A 20,759-nucleotide genomic window follows, 5' to 3' on the forward strand; every position below is an offset into this window, starting at 1 on the left:
TCATAAGGAGGAGGGAGAAAACTTGTTCACCTTAGCCTCTAAGGATAGAACAAGAAGCAATGGGCTTAAACTGCAGCAAGGGAGGTCTAGGTTGGACATTAGGAAAAAGTTCCTAACTGTCAGGGTGGTTAAACACTGGAATAAATTGCCTAGGGAGGTTGTGGAATCTCCATCTCTGGAGATATTTAAGAGTAGGTTAGATAAATGTCTATCAGGGATGGTCTAGACAGTATTTGGTCCTGCCATGCGGGCAGGGGACCGGACTCGATGACCTCTCAAGGTCCCTTCCAGTCCTAGAATCTATGAATCTATGAATAAAGAAGCTAGTTTATGCTGTCTTGGTAAATCTAAATATTGGAATATCCACCGGCTTTTTGGGGATTGTCTGCCCCATTCTTTGCAGTTCACCCTAATTGAGTGACCACAGCTGGCTCCCCACTAGGACCCTGGTCACAAGCTCAATGAAAAACAGGAGAATATATTTGAATCTAAGGCTCTTCAGGCTGAGATGCTCCTAAGTGACCAGTGATTGGGGGGGGGGGGGGGGGAGGGGAGAACTCTTGAAAGGGATTGTCAAACAGCATTGGGCAACCACCTCTGAAAATCAGGCCCCTCTAAGGTGTCTCAAGTTAGCCATCCAAACCATGAGGCTGCAAATATTACTAGCCATTTTTGAAAATCTCATCTGAGCCCATAAACTTATGGGCCTGGAAATTCCTCACCCTTCTGGAGGAGGGGAGGGGGATGACCAAAGCTGATCAGGTTTTTAAATCGGAAAATGTCGATGCATCGAAACCAAAACTGTTTGCGGAAAAGAGTGGGGTTTGGCAAAGGGTTTTTTTTCTTGACATTTTGGGGGGAAATAAAAAAAAGTTTTGAAATTGCCCAAAGGTTTTGTTTCTAAATGAAAAAAATCCCAGTTGTCCAGCTTGAAGCGACTTTTCAGTTCAAAACCGAAGCGAATTACAGTAAAAATAAAAAAAAAAGTGGTCAAAACTGAAACATTTCAAAAGGATCAAAACAAAACATTTTGATTGACCCAAACCAATTTATTTCTTCAGCTTTTCCATTGGTGAAGATTTCCTGAGATTTTTACTCTTCGTCTCAATTCAGGAGCATTTTAATCTATACCATGAAAGTCTCCGCTTCCCACCCAGCTCTAGGGACGACTCAACAAATTGTCCCAAGTCAGGGTGATAGCCAGCTCCCCTAGACTCTGATCCTGCCATCAGATCCATGCCCAGTCCCAAGGATCCACCCACATGGATCCAGGGCCAGGATCGGGGCCCCATGCCGCATGGGCCCCCTGGGATCTTTGTACGGACTTCCTGAGCTTCCACCCCCCCCTCCCAACTTCTGCAAATCTTAAGCAGCAGAGATAGTGGTTTGCATGGCATCTCCCACAGTGACACACTTTAAGTGCATCAGCAGGATTCATTGTGAAAATCCACGCGTCTTCCTCAGAGTTTTCCATGGGGCGGGGAGCCAGTCCCCACTAACCCCGCCCCCTGCACTAGCTCCTCCCCTCTGGCCACGCCCACGGCGTTAGGAAGTTGCTGGCTAGTTAGTTGCACGCGGAGGCTGGACAAGGGGCAGCTTGATCACCTGCGTGCAGCCATGCCGGGCAAAACCGTGCTCCCCAGCCGGGGGGAGGCGCTGCCAGGCAGACCGCAGAGACACCCGGTGTCAGGTACTTTCCACGTGGGCTGCTGGGGGGGGAGGGGTGTCAGTATTGGGGGGCCAGGTGCCTATGGGAGGAGGAAAGGAGGTGGGGGGTGGGAAAGGAAATTCTCCCCCCTCCTCCTGTCTTGCAAGGCTGGCTCCTTCCGGGGGTGATAAGGAGGTGCAAGCTGTGCCCCGGGGGCCCAGGGGCGGGTGTGGGCTCAGAGAGGGAGGCTGGGAGCTGGCAGGGGGGTGTAAAGTCCAGGGCACGGCTGGTGGGAGTGGCTGTGTGGTAAGGGACTTTGTCTCAAGTTCACGCTCTGTGCCTGGGAAGTGGATCTTGGGGAGCAGGGGGCTTCCTTCCATGCCCCCCCCCTCCCTCCAGATTGATTCACTCAGCCCAATCCTGCATGGAAGGAGGTGGGGGTGCTTGTGATGTTGTTTTAAAGATACACTACCCTTCCCCAACAACCCTGCCCCCCCCGCAACACCTCCCCCTCCCATTGATTGCAGGGTTGTGGGGCTTGCTTGCACACATTTATACTTACAGGCAGCTCCAGACTTCCCTTTGTCTTTGAGGAGCAGGCCCCAGGAGGGGAGGGGGGTGAGGTATAACTATGTGCCGCTCGTTTCATCTTTGGAAGCAAATGGGTGCACTGAGTTGCAAGGCCTCAGCTGATGGGCCAGGTAATGTTTGCTGGGGGGTGGGGGAGACATCGCTGCTCTCCTGCTAAGAGGTGGGGTTTCAGAGCCCCCTCTGCTTCCAAAGATATGGGCCAGCCAGTGTCTTGGCACTGTGCCTCATGGTCTCTGGTCTGGTTTAAAGGTGACTTGAAAATAACTAGGGCCCAGTTGTATTGGACTCCTGAACTCAGGCAGAGCCCATTGGCTTCACAGGCTCTGCCCACACAGACCAGATTCCAGGCCTAGCCTTGCGCTACGTCTCTTTACTGTTTAGGGGGAGCCCTAAACCGTGAGAACCAAGGCAAACCTATGGGAGGCTCAGAGCCCGGCTCAACTGACTGGGGCTACACTGCAGCTTTTAGCTCTGACTCACTGCCATGTTTGGGGATTTGTTTGGTTTTTTGCTGTGTAGACGCACTCTAGGTGTCTAGGGTGACCAGATGTCCTGATTTTATAGGGACAGTCCTGATTTTTGGGTCTTTTTCTTATATAGGCTCCTATTACCCCCCCCCACCCCAATTTTTCACACTTGCTGTGTAGACGCACTCTAGGTGTTCCTCCCTTTTCTATGATGATGGTTTATAATGCAGGGGTAGCCCAACTGTGGCTTTTACAGTTAAAGTGTGGCTCTCGGGACCACCCCCCATTCTCCACTGGGGACCTTTGCCTTGCAGCAGGGTAGTGGGGTAGGGGCTTCTGCCCAGCAGGGAGTGGGGAGTCTCAGGGCTTCAGCCCCACAGGACACGCCTGCCAGAGCCCCAGCAGGCATCTCCTGAGGGGCTGAAGGCCCGACTCCCGGCAGGCGTGCCCCGGCTCTCAAACTTCTGAAGGTTTTCGGTGGGTCAGTAAGTGTGGCCGCCCCTGCTAAAATGTCTAAGAGCACTGGGTCTGGATGAGGACGCCCTGTGCTAAGCTGTTAGCCAATACATATAGTTAGGTTTAGAATACACCATGTTAATGGGTATTATGTGCACAGTGTTAATAGGAGATGCACATAGGGAGGTGTTGGGAAGTTGTGTTGACTGAATGTCGTGTGCTTGTCCCACAATTCTGTTCACCCACGTCAGGCATCCCACAACACTTTGCAACGCTGAAGTCAGCTTTGGCATTAGAAAATAGGAAAGGTGTCAAAAGACAAGATGCATGAATGGTGTGTCCTTGCCCAGGCTGGGAAGTACCTCTGCGCCCAGCTCCTTTGGAATGTGGTAAACGAGAGAGAAGGAACTGGTGGGTTGGATCTTAGGTGAAGTATAAAGTGCTTTTAGCTTGTAAGCAACCCTATGATAAAGAAAAGTAATTTTGAGGGTGGATCTTCGAAGCAAACCTACTGTGTGAGGTGAACATGCTGCAAATTGCTTCCCGGAAGACGGCGGGCATGTGTCTCCTTTTTGTATCGTACTGTTTTGTCTTTAGGCAGGAAATTGGCTACGCTTGGTTATTTGGTCTCGTAAACATTTTTATTATTGACCCGCGAGTGCAGTCAATTAATCGGCTACATCAGTAGCGTTGTATAAACAGAAGAAAAAGACAATCCCTGCCCCCAAGGAGCCTGCAATCCAGCGCGTAACCCCGCATGGGGCGTCTCTGCTGCAGGAGAGTTGTACGTTAATCGTCAATGTTCCTGTTGTGACCTAACGCTGGGTCAGCTGTGTGCCAGCTCAGACAGTCCACGCCCCCCCACAGCCCCTGCCCCGCTCTTCTCCTGATGGACAAAGGCGGCCTCCAAAAGAGATTTTTGTTCTATCTTTTTGTGGGTGATTTTTTTTTTTAACACTAAAAATTCAGGTCTTATCTACTCCTGGAAGACTCTATGGATGACTGGAGATCTTGTGTGTCATGCACGAGAGGGGATGTGAGCCTTTTCTTTAGATTCTTGTGAGAATATTTTGTTTAACTCCAACGCCTTAGAAAAAGGGTTAGAAATTCATCATCCCTATCTTTTCAGAGAGAGCTCACCGATTCTAGCTCTACGCCATCAAATGAGTCCTCCAGAGGAGACCAGATTTGCCATTCCTGATATTTCTAGGGTAGAAAGCAAGCAGGAAAGAAAAAAAAAACAGTTTTTTAAAAGAACAATCTGGACTGCTTCCAACATAAAGAAGCAAAACAGGGGCACAAGGCCATGTAACTTTCTTTGCAGGGCCCCTTTAAGAAATGCCCCATAGGGCTGGGCTTTCTGAGCTGCTGGCCCATGAGATTGCCTTGCAAAGAATTAGGGGGGGAAAGGGTTTCCAGTTACCTTCCAGTGGTGGATTAGCCACTCGGCCAACAGGGCCTGTGTCCAGGGGCCCCGGCCAATTGGGGGGCTCCTGGAAAAATGGGTGGTCCCGCACCCTGACCTTCTCAGCGCTCCTGATGGGGAGCGGGGTCAGGGTGCGGGGGCTTGCTGCCCACCTGGTGCTCTTGCCAAGGACTGGGGCGCACCAGGCGGGGCAGGGGGGAGGGGGAGATTGCAGGCGGAAGGAGTGGGCAGGGGCCCCCATTTGTTCCGGCCCAGGGCCTCCCAACCCCTAATCCTCCTCCGACTCCTTCATTCACCCCGGTTTCTCATGATCCAGCTGCTAGCCATTTTTCTCCTGAAGCACGCTGGGAACTCAAACAGGTCCTAGGGCTGAAAGGATCAAGCAGTGAGGCTCTGATTTAGCGGCAGGGAGAGGAGTAAAGATTCGAAATGTGCCCGGCTTGCGTAGAACGAGGCGGTTACATTTGGCGTGGACTCGCTAGAAGCATCTCACTGACGCCTCCCCCCAGAAGCCTTGGGGCAGCCCTGTGATCCTGGCAGACCCCGAACCGGCAGGATCAATTTGGCGTATGCCAGAGGTCCCAGCTGAGGTGGGCCCTGTTGCCCTAGGTTCTGTACGTACAGATTGAGAGAGCGTCTCTGCCCCCAGAGAGACTGCAGTTGAAATAGACGAGGCAGACAAAGGGTGGGAGGAAGGATGGGGGAATCGCCCACGGTCACACACGATGAGACTGGCAGAGCTGGGAATTAAACCCAGATCTCCTGAGTGCCAGTCCAGTGCCCACCTTCCATATACATTGCCGGGGAGACTCATGAGCGCTCATGGTCACTGGGCTGGCTCGGCGTCCTGGCTCCCAAAATGCCCTCCTGTCGTCATGTGACTTGGCTGTGGCCTTCTTCACTTCCTGTCCTAAACAGCGGTGTGCAGTCAGACTGCTGCCACCACGGTGATGGGGCGGGAGGGGATGCCTGGGGCTGTTTCAATACCAGAGCCATAGGGGAAAGGCACTGTGTGAGCTCCTCAGCCCTAGGCAGGAGGCGGCGCGCCACAGGGCCCTGCTGAGGCTTTTGACAACAACGGGAGAGCGCTGAGTCTTGTTCGTATGGTGTGCCTGGCAGGATGAACGCTGCAGCAACCAGTCTCCTTTTATTGCCCTTTCCCGGCTCTCTCGGAGGCTAGGCAAGAAAGCTGGCAGGCAGGCCAGGAGTCCAGGCCTTGCTGAGTCACTCGGCTCTGGCTTCTTCCCAGAGCAAAGAGCTCCCTTTTCTAGCACTAGGATCGGCTTGGAAAGCCGACGCTTCTGGCACTCGGGTGCCCCCCCAGAACAACCCTTCTCTCCAGGGCAGGGCCGTAGCTAGGAGTCTACCCCTTGCACCCGTTCCATTGCCTGTAGCCTTCCCCGCATCAGACCTGCCAGGGCACCCAGGGCCTGATTGGAGGCAAAAAGCCCCCACGCTGGCTACCGCCCCCAGGAAATTACAGATCAGCCTTTGCTATTGTCATTAGCAAAGGCTGCTCTGTGTGACGTGGGCCAGGGTCCGACGTGGCCGGTGCCAATGTTCATTCCTGTGCCGCTGGGCCCCCGCCCGGAGCTGGAGATAAGAGAGCAGCGCTGAATCTGCTTGTGTCCTTGGCGCCTTCCCGGGGGTGCCCCATTAGGAAAGCGGGTTCTGCGTGGTGAGTGGTTGGCTGCTGGGACCTGGCTGAGACCCACTGAAACTCATTTCATGTATCAGCCCCATTGGCTGGTAACCGCCCTGGATTGCTAATGAGCTGGGGACGTGGGGTGGGGTGTGGGGGAGCCCAGCGGGAGGGGAGGGCAAAGGTGGCTGTGTGCCCAGATGCTGCCTGTGCGGGGGGGGCTGGTCGGACCCTGGTGAAAGTGAGAGTGTCCCTGGGCCTCCTTTGACTTCCAGCAGCTTCCCTGGGGACGGCTCTGCAGCCTGCAGTGCTACAGCCATGCCCTGCGCCCCCCTCCCCCCAAGTGCAGGCCTGCTTACATTCCTCCCATGCTAGGGACTTCTCTGCCTTGGACCCTGTCTGCAGCTGGCACGGTGTCTGGGGCCAACCCCACAATCCATCTATCCCGTTAGCAGCCCCGCTGAGCCATCCGCTGCCCCCGTCCCTTGCTGTGAGGGAAGGATCCTGGATTCTCACCCATGAGCTTATCCATGGGGGAGACCTGTGGGAGGAGAGCGCTGGCTGCGTGGGGGCGGGAGCAGAGCCAGTCAGCCCCATGGGGAGGCAAGGCTGGGGGCCGAGGGCAGAGCAGGGCAGGGGGGAGCAAGGCTGTGGCCAGAGGTGGTTCTTTGGCCCTATGTTCAATCCCCTCCCTGGTAGGGTGGGGGGAGAGGGCTCTCACCCATGTCTGTACCCTCCCAAAGGCTCTGGGAGTCTGGAGGCCCGGTGACCAGCCCCGCAGTGGATTGTCAAGGGAGCGTGCCTGGGGGGAAGGAACCAGCAGGAAGCCCCCAGCGGCGCTTATCCCCAGGGTGTGTGTCCCGCTGAAGCCCCCATGCGCCGCGGGGCCTGTCCGATGTGCCTCGTGCTGTTAGCTCACCCTGAGCATCCAGGCGAGAGAGGCTGCCTCCCGTGTCCCCGCCCCCCCCTTCACGCTCGGTCGCCCCCGTTTGTATTCTGGGCTTGTGCCGGGGGCTGTGCTGCGGAATGAGGCCCCGCCGCCAACAGGGCTCCCATCACGCCGATGGGGAGAGAGGAGGGTGGGCTGTGCTCGCCATGGCAACAGATGGTGTTGCTAGGATACAGCAGAGGAATGAAAGGATGAGAGGGATGCCCAGAAGCCTTCCTCCCTGCCCCCTCCGCCTTCTCCTCCCCAGCGCTCCCCACGTGTCTGTGGAACAAGACTATTCAGGAGATGCTGCCCCCCCGCCAGGCCGAGGGATGGGGGGAGCACAAGGGAGGGGGGTGTACGAGAGCGCCACCAGGGGGCGCTGCCCTCCAGTGCCCGTTAAGCCCTGTTGTTGTGGCTTTCTGGGGGAACGGATCCCTGTGCTGCTGTGACATCTGGCTCCGTGCGGTGCGTGAAATGGGCACTACGTGTGGGGGACAATAGAGCGCTGGAGCTTGGCCGCGCCCCCGGGGAGGGTGGGGGGGTTGCAGGTTTACGATTCCCAGAGGCCATTCCGAAAGCGTCAGGGTGCTGTTCTAAAATGGTGCCCCCTCCTCGACGTGTCTGGGCGCATCTCCCGGGCACCGGGTGAACTCTGCCCCCTTGGCAGCGAGGCGGCTTTGATGTCTTCGCTTGCGATGGCAGCGCGCCCTGGGAGCATGTCTCTGGCCCCGGCGTGAGAGTGCTTGGCCTCCTACCCCACTAGGCTATGCAGATTATTCCTATCCGTTTGTGTTGCAGTAGTGCCTAGAAAGGCCAGTTGTGCACCCGGCCTCGGTGTGCTGGGCACTGCACACTGGTTATTAGGTGTCTCACCCACGTGCCTAGCAGCTCCGGGCCTGCACCAGGAACCCGTTGTACTAGGGCCGCACAAACGCAGAGCCGAAAAGCAGCCTCCGTCCCACGGAGCTTACGATACACGTGTGAGACGAGACGGCAGGTGCGGACAGGCCGGGAGCACAAGGAAAGAAACCCTGGTGTCAGGGCCTGGTGTGACTAGGGCATGAAGGGGCATTGGCCTGTGCTAGCAGCATCGACTCTGACGCGTGCAGAGCCGGTCATGGCGAAGCTTCACGTCGGGCTGCTAGGCTAGGCGTCAGGATGCAGCGTGCTCACTAACGTGTCCCGCTGACACCCCCCTCCAATCCTGGTAAAGACAGACCTGAGGGTGTGTCGCTCAGTGGTTAGAGGAGGGATCTGGGAGTCAGGACTCCTGGCTTTTATGCCCAGCACTGCCACTGTTTTGCCAGGGGGGCTGGGGGGTGTTGTCTATGTTGCCCTGTTGCTTTCTGTGCCCGAGGAGTTTGCCCATCTGCAAATGCGGATTGTGAACTCCCGTCCCGTCCCCCCCCCCCCGTCCCCCCACATCTCCTTCCAGGATTTAGGCAAGGCTTAACCTGGCTTGTGTATAACATGATGTTAGGTTGCTGGTGAGCTTATTAATAATACATACATTATAATTAGAGGGGCAGTGTGGCCTGGTGAAAGGAGCACTGGATTGGGTCTCAGGAGACCTGGGTTCTGGTCCTGGCTCTGCCACTGGCCTGCTGGGTGACCTTGGGCAAGTCACAGCCCCACCTCGGTGCCTCAGTTTCCCCACCAGTAAAATGCGGATAATGACTTAACTATGCTGAAGATCCCCAGGCAGGAGCCCCACCCCGGCATGTGTCAAAGCCCTTCCCACCCAGCTGTGTATAGACCCAAAAGGCCCCACCTGGGCACGCCCGGGCTGGGTCAGGCAGGTATGTCATGAAGCTAAGCAGCAGGTCTGAGTGGAAGTGGACGAGCCAGGCCCTCTTCCTGTGTGGTCTGTAGTGGGGTATTAAGAGGGTTTTCTTCTCCCAGCTGGCAGCAGGGTCTAACATGGGGCAGACAGACGTGAAGGCAGCCTGAGCTTTGCCCTCGGTCTCTGGCAGTGGCTGGGGGGAAGTTGTGCAGCCCTGCTCCCTGGAGTGGGAGGAACTCTACCCAGCCGGAGCCACTGGTTCTGGGGCAGGGTCCTTACCCAGACCCCTCCCCTCTCCCTAGCAAATGAGGAGAGGGCAGCAGGGTGGGGGCTGGGCTAGCGCCAGCCTGGCTCTCTCTTAGAGGCCAGTTTCTCCATTCCCCGTGTAAACTGGTCCTCACAGCGAGTCCCCCACCATCACCCTCTTCCCCAGGATGCTCTTTCTACTCTTCCCCTCGGTTGTTAAACCAGAAGAAATGGGGCCGGACGGATCTCCCTGTGCCTGGGATCAGAGTAGGACGCCCCACTTAACTCTAGCGTGTATGGCCAGCACCTAACATAATGGAGCCATGGTTTTGGGGTTTGTTTGTTTTTTGCTGGGGCTACTGTAATAGGATAATAGGTACCGATGGGATTTGGGAAGGGCTTGACTTAGGTAGGGGAGTGAATGATCTGTACCTCCCAGCGCAGGGTGCTGGCTAAGCTCTGGGGTTTCCTAGTGGATGCTTCAGGCCGGGAACTGGTGACGTGAGTGGGGAATGGGGATGAGGAAGGGATGGCTGCTCTGCAGGGAGCCGTGGGCCAGGTGTCTCAGGGAGGTGGGGGAGGAGAGTTGGGCCGACCCTCTGGTCAGATGAGTTGTGGCTGCTGCCGGGGGCTGGAAGTGAATGGAGGGTGCGGGAGGCAGGATAAGGCAAACCCAGGAAGCGTCTCCACCCCGCTGCTCCCTTCCATGAGTGATGAGACCCGAGTCCTGTTCGGGGTGTGATGGGCTTTGTGGCCTGCTGCCCCAGTGGCTAATCGCGGCCGAGTGGGGGGCTGGCAGGCCCATTCAGTGCCTCGCGGGCTGGGGACTGCCGCAGAGCATCTGGCTCCTCCCTCGATCACGCTCGAGTGAATGGGGCTGGGGGTGTGGAGGGAGGAGCTGGGCGCTGGCCTTCCGTCCCTGGAGACCTCTGTTCCCTTCCTCTTGGGATCACGAGGGGAAATGCGGTTGGTGGCCCCCCCCACCTCCTCCCGGGGGCTGGCTCCCGCTCCAGCGCTGGAGGGGCTTCGTGTGGGACTCGCGCCGGAACAGAGCCCCCCTGCCTCGCAGACGTTCGCCCACGTCGGAGAACCACCGGGCAAAGGCAGCTCCCCTATTCCTGCTGCCTGACGTGCCAGGGAATCTCCTCGGCCAGGGAGAAGGTAGATGAGGGTGGGCGTGGCGGTGCCTGGCTGAGGGGCCTCCAGCACTGCAGGCGCCCTTCATGCTGATGCCCTAACCCCGCCATTGCTGGCCAGCAGGGGGCAGTGAAGGTGTTACGCTTCTGGCTGTCTCTCTCCGAGGCTGTATCTGCCGCAGGGCCGCCCGGGGGTGGGGGGGGGGGAAGTGGGGCAATTTGCCCCAGGCCCCACAGGGCCCCCCACAAGAATATAGTATTCTATAGTATTACAACTTTTTTTTATGGAAGGGGCCCCCGAAATTGCTTTGCCCCAGGCCCCCTGAATCCTCTGGGCGGCCCTGATCTGCTGTGGTCTGTATCTGCCTCTCGACTTGTTTGGGCTCCGGACTGGTTGCCGGAGAATGTCCCAGTGATGCTCTGTGCCCTGATTCCTGTATCCCTGGCAATGGGGGGGTTGCTTTCCCCCCTTCCCCCAACTCAGGCTGTTTGTCACAGTCGCTCTGTCCTGTAACCCAGTGCGTTTCCAGGACCATAGGAATGGCCAGGCTGGATCAGAGCCCAGGGTCCTGTCTCTGATGGTGGCCAGTACCAGATGCCTCGGAAGCAGGTATAAGCACCCCGCAACAGGCAGGTACGGGATAATCTGCCCCCTACGTTAGGTCTCATCCTAAGCCCTAGTAATTGGAGAACAGCTTGAGCCTGAGGTTTAATATCCCTTCCCCAAATTGTGTCCTCATAAAAAATATCCAGCGCAATCCTTATTAGTAATCCACATAAATGTCCATGTCTGCCCCTTTTTCGTCAGTTGGCTTTCCTAGTCTTCACCTCCGCCCTCTGCCAACCCCGTCATGCACAGTCGCAGCATTACCAGCCCCAAGCATCGAAGAACAATGCGGCAGACCCCTCCGGAATCACGAGCTAGGCTTTAAAAATCGTAGATATTGAAAACCTAATAAACGGTGGAGGTCTCTTTATTTGCATTCCGGCACTGGAGTGCGTGCGTGTGTGTGTCGTAGTTTTAATCTTTTCTCCACACCTATGAGGGCTAGAAACCTGCTTTTTTGGAGAGCGCAGAGAGTCTCATATCATCCCAGGACTGCAGGATCTGGGGGTTTAAGAAGAAACACCAAATGTGTTGCAAGACTCGGGATAAAACCCTGAGAGTTGTCAACACTGCAACCAAAAGCCGGTGAGAGATGGGAAGGTAAAAGGTCCTGGATAACGTGGCCGACGGGTCAGAAGCCAGGAAGGCTGGGGATGGAAGGACGCTGCCACGTTCTGCAAAGGCAAAGTATTAGCTCTGAACGCGCAGCCCCTCAATGAACGCAAAAGCTTCCATGGTTTTTAACTTTGGGGGGAAATGAGCTTCTAGAAAGCTCCCTGAAATACAAGCAGGCCTCAGCGCTGGAAAAGCAGGCCCTGTTTGTTTGGGTTTTTTGCTACAATCCTTTTTTATTGAATAACGGACGATGCTGTTAATAAGGCCAGCAGGATAGTAAATAGATAGCAGTACAGATGCTTTCACAAACAGTGTCCTGCCTAAGGTGAATCACAGGTGAGTTGGACTGGGTGCTATTTTCCTCTTCCAAAAAGTTTGTACCTTCCCCTCAAGGTGTGTGCGTGTGTGTGTGTGTGTGTGTGTGTGTGTGTGAAGTGGGGCCTTTTGTTCCCGCCCGTGGAGGGGGCGTTCAGAGGTGCATGGCTTGATGCTCAGAGATGAACTGTGGGGAGAGCGAAGGGTTCGGTGTCTGGGACCCATGGCTTCCATCTCTGCAGTTGTCTTCGTGGGAGGCTGGGGAATCCGTCAGCACCAGTTCCAGATCGGGGGACGAGTGGGGCTGCGGCAGGATGAGGCTGCTGGGCAGTGAGCTCTGGTGTCTTGTGGTGAGCACGGGCTCCTGCCTTGGTCTCCTTTCACCCAGGAAGGACCGGCAGCAGCTTGGCTTCTCCTCTCTTTAAATCCCCTGGGTGGGTCTGAGCCCTGTTCTCAGAAGTCACCAAGTGGCCTTCCTCAGAGGTGAAACTTGCATGTCATTTTTCATTCCTTCTCTGTCTCTCTCTCTCCTTCTCCCCCCACCCCCTCTTATTTTTTTTCCCCTCTCCCTGTCCCATGATGCTCTGCACCTCAGCAGGCTGGTGCCATATAAAAGAGTGGCTGCTTTTGCTGCCCGCGGATGTTCTCACGATGGCAGGAGGGGGGGAAGAGCCTGGCACCGCTCAGATGCGAGATCTCCAGTTCCTGTCAGCCTCCTCCTTGCCTGGTCTTCTGTCGCCTTCTTTCTTCCTGCCCCACCCCCTCTCTTTGCCCCCTTCCCGACGTTCAGAAGCTCCCGGAGGTGGTGGGCACAAGGCGGGCATCTCGGAGGGGTCCGACAGGCACCAGCCCGCGTGGTAGGGGGGAGGCCCGTGCTCAGAGGTTGGTAAACTGCTGCTTTTCTTTCTCTCGCTCCTTTTTTTGTTTTGTTTTTTTGTTAAGTAAACTAGTTGCTGTGAATTTTTGATTCTTCCTACTTTGTTGGCTCACACCCTGGATCTGCAAAGCAGGGGAAACAGCCGGGGGGGGGGGGAGGGGGGGGGGGGGGGACGAAAACCCAGGGGGGGGGGGGGGGGGGGGGAAGGGGGGGGGGGGGGACAGAAACACTAGGAGTTGGGATGGAGGTTGGCAAGGAAGGCGTGAGACAGAGGGAGAGAATAAAGCTGGCACAGGCTGGAGGGCTGCCAAGGCTGCTTGGCAGCAATGCCAGAGAAGGCTGGGGTGGCTCGGGGCTGATGGTGCGGTGTGCAGGGAGGGGGGGAGATGCAAGGGTAGGAGAGATCAAGGGTAGGAGGTGGGGGGAAGTTGGGGGGGCTCAAAGCCCTTGCTTTTTTGGGGGGCGAGGGAAGATGATACAAACAAATCTCGCCTTCCCACATATTGTTGGTAGCCATCGATGGCTGTGTGAGATATTTTTTTTTTTTTTCCCGTGGAGCCGGGAGTGGTGTTTGGGGAGCGCAGCCTGCTCCTGCGCTGATTGAATTGAATCCAGGCCAAGGAAATTATGTAGCCTGCCTGTCCTCCTCGGGAAAGGGGAGAGAGCCAGAGCCAGGGAAGGAGTCGTCTGCGAGCTGCCAAGCCGCCCGGCCGCGCTGCCAGCGAAACGCCTCGCAGACCCGAGCCCGACTCTGGGCTTTTGTGTCTCTTCCCCTCCCCAGCCTCCAACTCTCTCCAGTCTATTCACCTTTGGCTGCTAAACGTTCGGAGTCCTTAGCAGGTAGCCAAGGACAGCTAGGAAAATCAGGACAAGACATCCCCACCTCCGCGGCAGCTATGTGTTTTGGAAGCAGAATAAAATGGCTCCAGTCCGGGTATGTGATCGGAGGGAGCTGGGGCTCGGGGTGGGGAATGGGGCTTGGGCCTCCTTGTAGGGGGCTGGGTTGCGTGAAGTCAGGATCTTCCTTACATTTGGAGGGTGCTCCCTTGTGCAACGGGTGGTGATCACACGCCCTGAGCTTAAGGTCCCTGGAGTCGCCGGCGTGGCCCTTGCCCTGGGCTCCGAGGTCTAGGAGTCTCCCTGGCTGTGTCCTGGCAGCGTCGGGTGGGGGCATGGCGCGGGAGGCCGTGGCTAGAGCTGGGAAGCGTTATGTCTGCTAAGGTGGGATGAGGACCATGGAGAGTCATTGTTCCACCTGACTGGACGGCTGGGGAAATATACAGACACTGGGCTCATCAGAATAGCCTTGCGGGGAGGTGCGGGAGGGCTCCATGATTAGCAGGGACGGGATGGACGAGTCTGATAAGCCCTTCTAGGAGCGATCGGCATAGTGGATCTTTCAGGTCAATTGAGAGCTCAACGTCGGGGCCTGCCGGCCTTCTGTAGGGCCCCCTCCATGTAGAGATGGTCCCGTCTGGCCCCTCTCCCATGCTGCACCCATCTGGCCGTCCAGGGTCGCTCTCGGGGGCTGCAGAGTGAGCTGGTGGGCATGGCCCCGGGAGAGGTGGGGGTGTGATTGGGTTATTCCCTTGGGATGGGACTGTGAGCCGGTGCTGGCTCTTACTACCCTCCCAGAAGCAGGGAGCTGGTAGGGGGTGGGCAGCAGGGCTCCCTTAGTGACGATTCCCTAGTGGGGAGGGTCCATAGCCCACCCCACTCGGTTCCCAGGTTCTGGCAGAAGGTCTGTTAGGAGAGCGTGTGATGCTGATGCAGATACAGTATAAGCCGGTATCTGGTGTTAAGTGAATGCTGGCAGCAGTCTCCCCCTTGTGCGGAATTGCTTGCGTAGCTGCTAGGTTGCTTGGAGCTCTGCGTGTGGGTGTGTAAATCCGAGAACGAGGAGATCTGGGGAGGAGGAGCCCGGAAGACATTTAAGGCAAAGGTCTTTTCTTCCAACCCTTTACTGGATGAAAGGAAGGAAGGAAGGCTGGTCTGGAGGGTAACGCGCTGCAGCGGGGGGCGGGGATCTCCAGGTTGTGCTCCCTGCTCTGACACCGACTCGCTGTCTGACCGGGGGCAAGTCGCTTAAGCCACTTTCTCTCCAAAAGGGTCTCTTAATTTTGGGTGCCCATCATGAGACCCCTTGGGCCTGATTTCTGAGCACATGCTGCTTCCGTCAGCTGTAACGGCTGCTCAGCACATGATGAAAAATCCGGCCCAATTATCTTATGGCCGGCACCCGAAACTAATGGGACACCTTTGAAAGTGTTGTTCTTAAACGCTCCGTGCCTCAGTTTCCCCATCTAATTTGTTCCCACCATGGGCCCATGTAGGACAAACTACATGCTGTGTGAATGCTACAGGAGCAACCTGCGTTTACATATTATCCCTCTGTGAAATCAAAACGTGGACTTGCATAGTAAAAGCGGTTCCTTTCATATAGGGAGGTCCAGACACATGTACCCTCCAGAAATATGGCCCTCCTGTGCCATCCTAACATGCATGCCCTTTTCGCTGGTGTAGCAGGATTCCATTCATCCATCTTCGCCTGCCTACAGTTGACGGATCGCTGATTGCTTTGCTGTGTATTGAACATCTCTTCACCTGGTAGTTTTCACTGTCTGCCCTCATTGTGCACACCAGCTCTCTGTAGGACTTGGGGGCAGAATAGATCCTCAGCTGGTATAAAGCTAGGAGCCCCCAGGCTCCAATCTTTCCCTGCGTATTGTGCCAACAGAGTGGCAGGCACTTTGCAGATCAGTAAGAGGGGCTATCTGCTTCCTAGACCTTACCCGCCACCTAGACAAAGCAGGGATGGTGGGGCAGGGGGAGGAAAGCCCATGTCACTGAGTGGGGAGGTCAAAATGCCTTTTGTGTTGCCCTGCCCTGTCCAGGTGTGGTGTTAAGCCCTGATGGGGTGGGAGAAGTGGGTTGCCTTGGAGCAAAAGGTGGAGGCGTATTGCAGTGGGGGTTGTAAGCAGAATGGGATGGGGGAGGCAAGGACTGGGCAAGGTGCTCTGGACTGGGGTGGGGCTGGTATTGATTGTAGTGACCAGACCAAGGCAGGCATGAGGCCAGGCTCCCCGTTTCCAGTAGAGATCCCTTTACTCCATTCCTCGAAAGAGTCCCACTTCAGCTGGTCCCCCCACAGCTCTAACCTCAGGCGGACTGGCAGGGAGCGCATGCACGCTGCTGCCTGCAGATCTGGCTCCCAGAGGCGCAAGTCTCTGGGGGGAGACGGGCTGTGGGTTTGGATGTGGAGCAGGGCGATTGCTTGTGGCTCCCTGTGAGTGACGCTGCCAGAGAAAAAGGAAACCTAGGTCTCGGAGAAGGATGCTCTGCCTCATGACAGCAGCTGCTCAGTGGCTGATCCTGAAAACCCTCTCTGGAGACACGCTGCTGGGAAAGTGGGAAGGGCTGGGGGAAAGAGATCGCCTGCGTGAAGAGCCTGGGCCTGGACTAGTATGGTGGTGGGGAGCTGTGGGTTGGGCGTGAGGGGCAGCGGCAGAGCTGGGGTGACAGGACTGGAAAAGAAGGGGGCTGTGGGTTGGGCTTGAGGGGCATTGGCAGTGCTGGGGAAGTGGGGGGCCAGGACTGGAATAAGCAGGTGCTGCAGGCTGGGAATAGGGGCATTGGCAGAACTCAGTGTGTGGGGAGGGGAGGGGCAGGGGGCCAGGACTGGACTAACCGGGCGGGCTGCGGGTCGGGATCGGGGCGCATCACAGAGCTGTGTGTGGGAAGCCAGCGTGGTGTCTGCCCACACGGGCACCATCCAGTGCCAGGCAGCTCTATCCTCCTCTGCCTTGTACCGGCTCCTCCATAAATCATCTGAGCATCCTTCAGTCGGCTCCCGAGAAGCGACCTGCCCCAGTGGCCGGGGCAGAGAAGCCAGTTCTGCCTCCCCATAGACAGACACCCTTCTCCCCACACCCCTGTTGAACGCCCGCCGCTCTCCTGCCTCTGGGAGCAGCCCCGCTATTAAAGCCGAAGCAGCAGGCCTGAGGCCATTAAGCATGGTGATCTCCTGCCTACTAGGAGGAGCTTTTGGCTTATGTGCCATCCTCATCCCATTTAGAGTGCATGAGCTGAGCTGTGTTAATCTGCCAGGGCTGTCTGTGCTCCTCCCCCACCCCTCACCCCGGGAGGCCCCCGATAGGCGCATTAAGGCTGTGACGCTCCCAGGCTGTCTATGAACATAGATTCTCCCATCTGTTGGGGGAGGGGGGGGCTCTCTGCACAAGTTGTCCTCGCTTCTCGGCCCCGGGAAGATACAAAGGCTTAAAATAGAGCCCTGGGGAAGAGACAAAGGAGCAGATCGGGGCCATGCAGGCTAATCCCCAGCTGGCGCTGGGGGCGTTGGATAACCCTATTACACGTCCGGGATTAGCAGGCAGTTGGGGCCGTGAGGCCGATGCCCTGTGCGGCAGCATCCGGGCAAGCAACCTAACTAGTTTTAAGATCCATGGAGCTTGATTTGTGGATGGGGTGGCCTGCCACACCAGGGGACTGGATTCTCTGACCCAGGAGGTCCCTTCCGGTCCTGTGGTTCCGACGATCTTCTCCGACCCCCGATGCCCCTGAGCCTGTGGTTCTCTCTGGCTCTTGGCTAACACAGCCTATGCTAGCCCCACGCAGGCTCTCCTGAAGTCCTGGGCAGGGATCCAGCCGTTGTGGGATGGATGGCGGGCTACGCTACACCCTCTCCAAACACTCTATTCAATGGGGCATCTAGATAGAAGGGACTAAAGGCTCGGACCCCTGAGTCCTTAATGGAATTAACTAGTGTTAGGAACCTCCCAACTCTGCTTCCCCTTCCTGTGGTTCCGTCTGCTGTTTAGGCCCTGGGATTCGGGGGGTTAGATGACTCTGAAGGGCTCTGTTTTTTCTGTGCTCTCCTGGGATCTTTCCATGCCACTGGCCTTATAGGAACGGCTGAGTTACGAAGGTGAAATTCACCCCTGTGCAGCAAAGGGCCAGGATGGGGGGTGCACAGATCTTGAGTCCCACTTAACGCCTTCCCCATGGGGCTTGAGAGGCGAGTTTCACGCCGCCTGGGGGGCTGATCATGTGTGCAATGGAGTCCGGGTGACAGGCAAAGAGAAGCTGCTGCAGGGCCCCGTGCTGCGTTTCCTGGGTTTTCACTGTGAACCCACGGCCCGGCGTGTGTGTCTAGTCGCTGTAACAAAGGCGGCTCCTGGGCGCTCATGCCAGCTGAGCTGCTGGGGCGCTGCCTGTCACCCTGGAGGAGGGAGAGTTCCTTGACCTTGTGAAAACTGGGGAATGGGGGGGCCCTCCCTGAAAGCCAGGTGCAAGAAATGAGCTATTTCCTGGCGGAGCGGATCTGAGTGCAGACAGTGTACTGCTCAGATCCGCCCCGCCAGCCAGCGGGTAGAGCCGTGGCCCCTGCCCCGAAGAGCTGGCAGCCACCCCAGAGGCGCCCAGCACAAGGGCACCAGAAGCTGGATGGAAACCCCAAAGGAATGGGGCTGTTTAGGCGGTGGGTTCGTCGCGATGGGCCAGGCCCCAAACGTCTCTTTGACCTGGCTGAGCAGGGCTGAGCAAGCTCTTTGTGCCTAAGGACTAAGAGCTCGGTGGGGCGTGGATCGAGGCGGGGGGAGTCCACAAGACCGTCTCTGGGAGAAGCTGGAGAACCCCCTGATGCAGCACAATGAATGGCACTGACGGGTCTGGGATCAGCCACTGCTGGTCCCGGCGTCCCAGATTGACATGACTCTTGGGTCTAGCTGGGGGTGGGGATTCCAGGTGCCCCTCTCGGGCAGGCAGCTAAAGCTTCGGTGGCAAGCTTTCAGTACTTTGATGTGGCTCAGGCACTGGGCTAGGACTCAGGAGACCTGGGTTCTATTCCCGGCTCTGCCCCTGGCCTGCATATTGACTTTGGGCAAGTCGCTTCACCGCCCCGTGCCTCAGCTTCCCCGTCTGTAAAATGCGGGCAACGATACTGACCTCCTTTGGTAAAGTGCTTTGAGATCTTCTGATGGCATGCACTGTTTAAGAACTGGGGATTATGGCTATTAAAGACTTGGCAAAGGGGCTCATCCATGTCTGTCTCTCCTCCTGCAGCCAAGCATGCCGTCAGCGGGAACGCGACGCTCCCGCCGTTCCCAGAGGGAATGCAGATGGCCATTTTCGGTGTGTGGTTTGTTCCCTCTCCCTTCTCTAACTTGGCGGTGGGGCACCGGCTGGGTGAGAGTGCGGGCTGCCCCCTCCTCCTTCCCTCTAGAACTCGGGCCAGAACAGCAGCCGTCCATTGGGACCAGAATGGGCCGTATGGGGGGGAGGATGGCAGGATGAGGGGGGAGAGCTATCAGGCCCCCTGGAGTCTATTCTCCAGCCCGAGAGCTGAAGCTGCCCCCTCTGTCCTGGGGATGCTGTTTCACAGCCTAGATCTCACTACCGATAAGCAATTGCTGAGTCTCAGTCCAGTTCCTCACCTTCATTCATCACCTCTGATCAGCCCGTCCACCCACTGCCAACAGCCCCTTTCTGGCGGGCTCCCCCATTCACAGTCCTGAAGGCTATTAAGGGCCAAGTGGGTCCCCCACTTTCAGATCAGTGGGAGAATTTGATCTGATCGGAGACTCTGTAGTACCCCGTTGGACGCACGCAGCATTCACCCACCTCCTCTGCAGACCCTGTAGGTGTCTGCGGTGTTAAAAGCCACATGTTGAACTAGGGACCAACCCCAGCCATTATGTCTGGGCGTGGCGCGCTCATTGAAGTCAATGGCCGTTGTGCATGGGTGGCCTAGAGAGCAGGAAAGGGACATGCTCCAAAGCACGTTGTGTCCTGGCAGGGTTGGGCTGAGGACGAACTGCCGCTCCCTGGTTTCAGATTAAGCTCTTTGCATTGAATTCACCTTCTCGATCTCCTGTTCTTTCCAGGCATGGGATGTTTTTGGGGAGCCGAGAAGATGTTCTGGAAGTTGCCGGGCGTCTTCTCCACCCAGGTGGGCTATGCAGGAGGCTTCACCCCAAACCCCACCTACAAAGAAGTCTGTACAGGTAACACCTCGCTTCTCTTCTACTTGGGGAACTGGCTTCCTCCATAACACGGGCCGCAGGACTTCCCTGTGCAAACGAGAGCAGATCTTTTAGGAAAACATCCCATCTTGATTTTAAAAATGGCCGGTGATGGAGAATGACCCTCGGGAAATTGTTCCAGTGGTTAATGACTCTCACTGTTAAAAATGTTACTCCTTATTTCCCGGCTGAATGTGGCTCGCTTCAACCTCCAGCCATTGTCGTGTTAGACCTTCCTCTGCGAGATTACGAAGCCTATTAGCAAATATTTGTTCCCCAGGAAGGTTCTTATAGACTGATCAAATCACCCCTTAAACTTCTCTTTCTTACCTAACTAGATTGAGCTCTTTGAGTCTATCGCTATATGGCAGATTTTCCTAATCCTTTAATCATTCTTGTGGCTCTTCTCTGACCCCTCTCCAATGGATCAACAGCCTTCTTGACTTGTGGGCACCAGAACAGGACACCGGATTCCTGCAGCAGTCACACCAGTGCCAAATACAGATGTAAAATAACCTCTCTACTCTTACTTGAGATTTCCCTGTTTATGCATCCACAGATTGCATTAGCCCTGTGGACCACAGCGTCGCACTGGTCATTCATGTTCAGCTGATTATCTACCCCCTTCCCCAAATCTTTTTCAGCATCCCTGTTTTCCAGGATAGAGTCCCCCATCATGTTCATACGGCCTACGATCCGTGTTCCTAGATGGATGCATCTGCATTTAGACTTATTCAAATGCATATTGTGCCCAGTTTACTAAACGATCCGTATCGTTCTGGATTAGTGACCTGTCCTCTTTGTTATTTATCACTCCCCAATTTTTGTGTCAGCTGCAAACTTTATCAGTGAGGATTTTATGTTTTCTTCCAGGTCATTGACAAAAATGTTAAGTAGTGTAGGGCCAAGAACCGATCCCTGCGGGGCCCCACTAGAATCACACCCACTTGATGATGATTCCCCATCTACAGTTGCATTT

General features: G+C 56.3%; 1 protein-coding gene across 1 annotated transcript in view; it reads left to right on the top strand.

Annotated features, from left to right (window-relative positions):
- The first annotated feature begins 1,587 nt into the window (after nucleotides 1-1,587).
- LOC112110022 (mitochondrial peptide methionine sulfoxide reductase) overlaps nucleotides 1,588-20,759 on the top strand; it is a 40,435-nt gene continuing 21,263 nt past the window's right edge. The window contains exons 1-3 of the mRNA XM_024204809.3: nucleotides 1,588-1,690; nucleotides 18,822-18,890; nucleotides 19,643-19,762. Of these exons, the coding sequence (XP_024060577.2) occupies nucleotides 1,618-1,690; nucleotides 18,822-18,890; nucleotides 19,643-19,762 (262 nt within the window). The 5' untranslated portion in view covers nucleotides 1,588-1,617. The remainder of the gene's footprint in view (nucleotides 1,691-18,821; nucleotides 18,891-19,642; nucleotides 19,763-20,759) is intronic.

The sequence above is a fragment of the Terrapene carolina genome, unplaced genomic scaffold (assembly GCF_002925995.2).
Source record: "Terrapene carolina triunguis isolate 2854851 unplaced genomic scaffold, T_m_triunguis-2.0 Scaffold236, whole genome shotgun sequence".
NCBI classification, from domain to species: domain Eukaryota; kingdom Metazoa; phylum Chordata; order Testudines; family Emydidae; genus Terrapene; species Terrapene triunguis.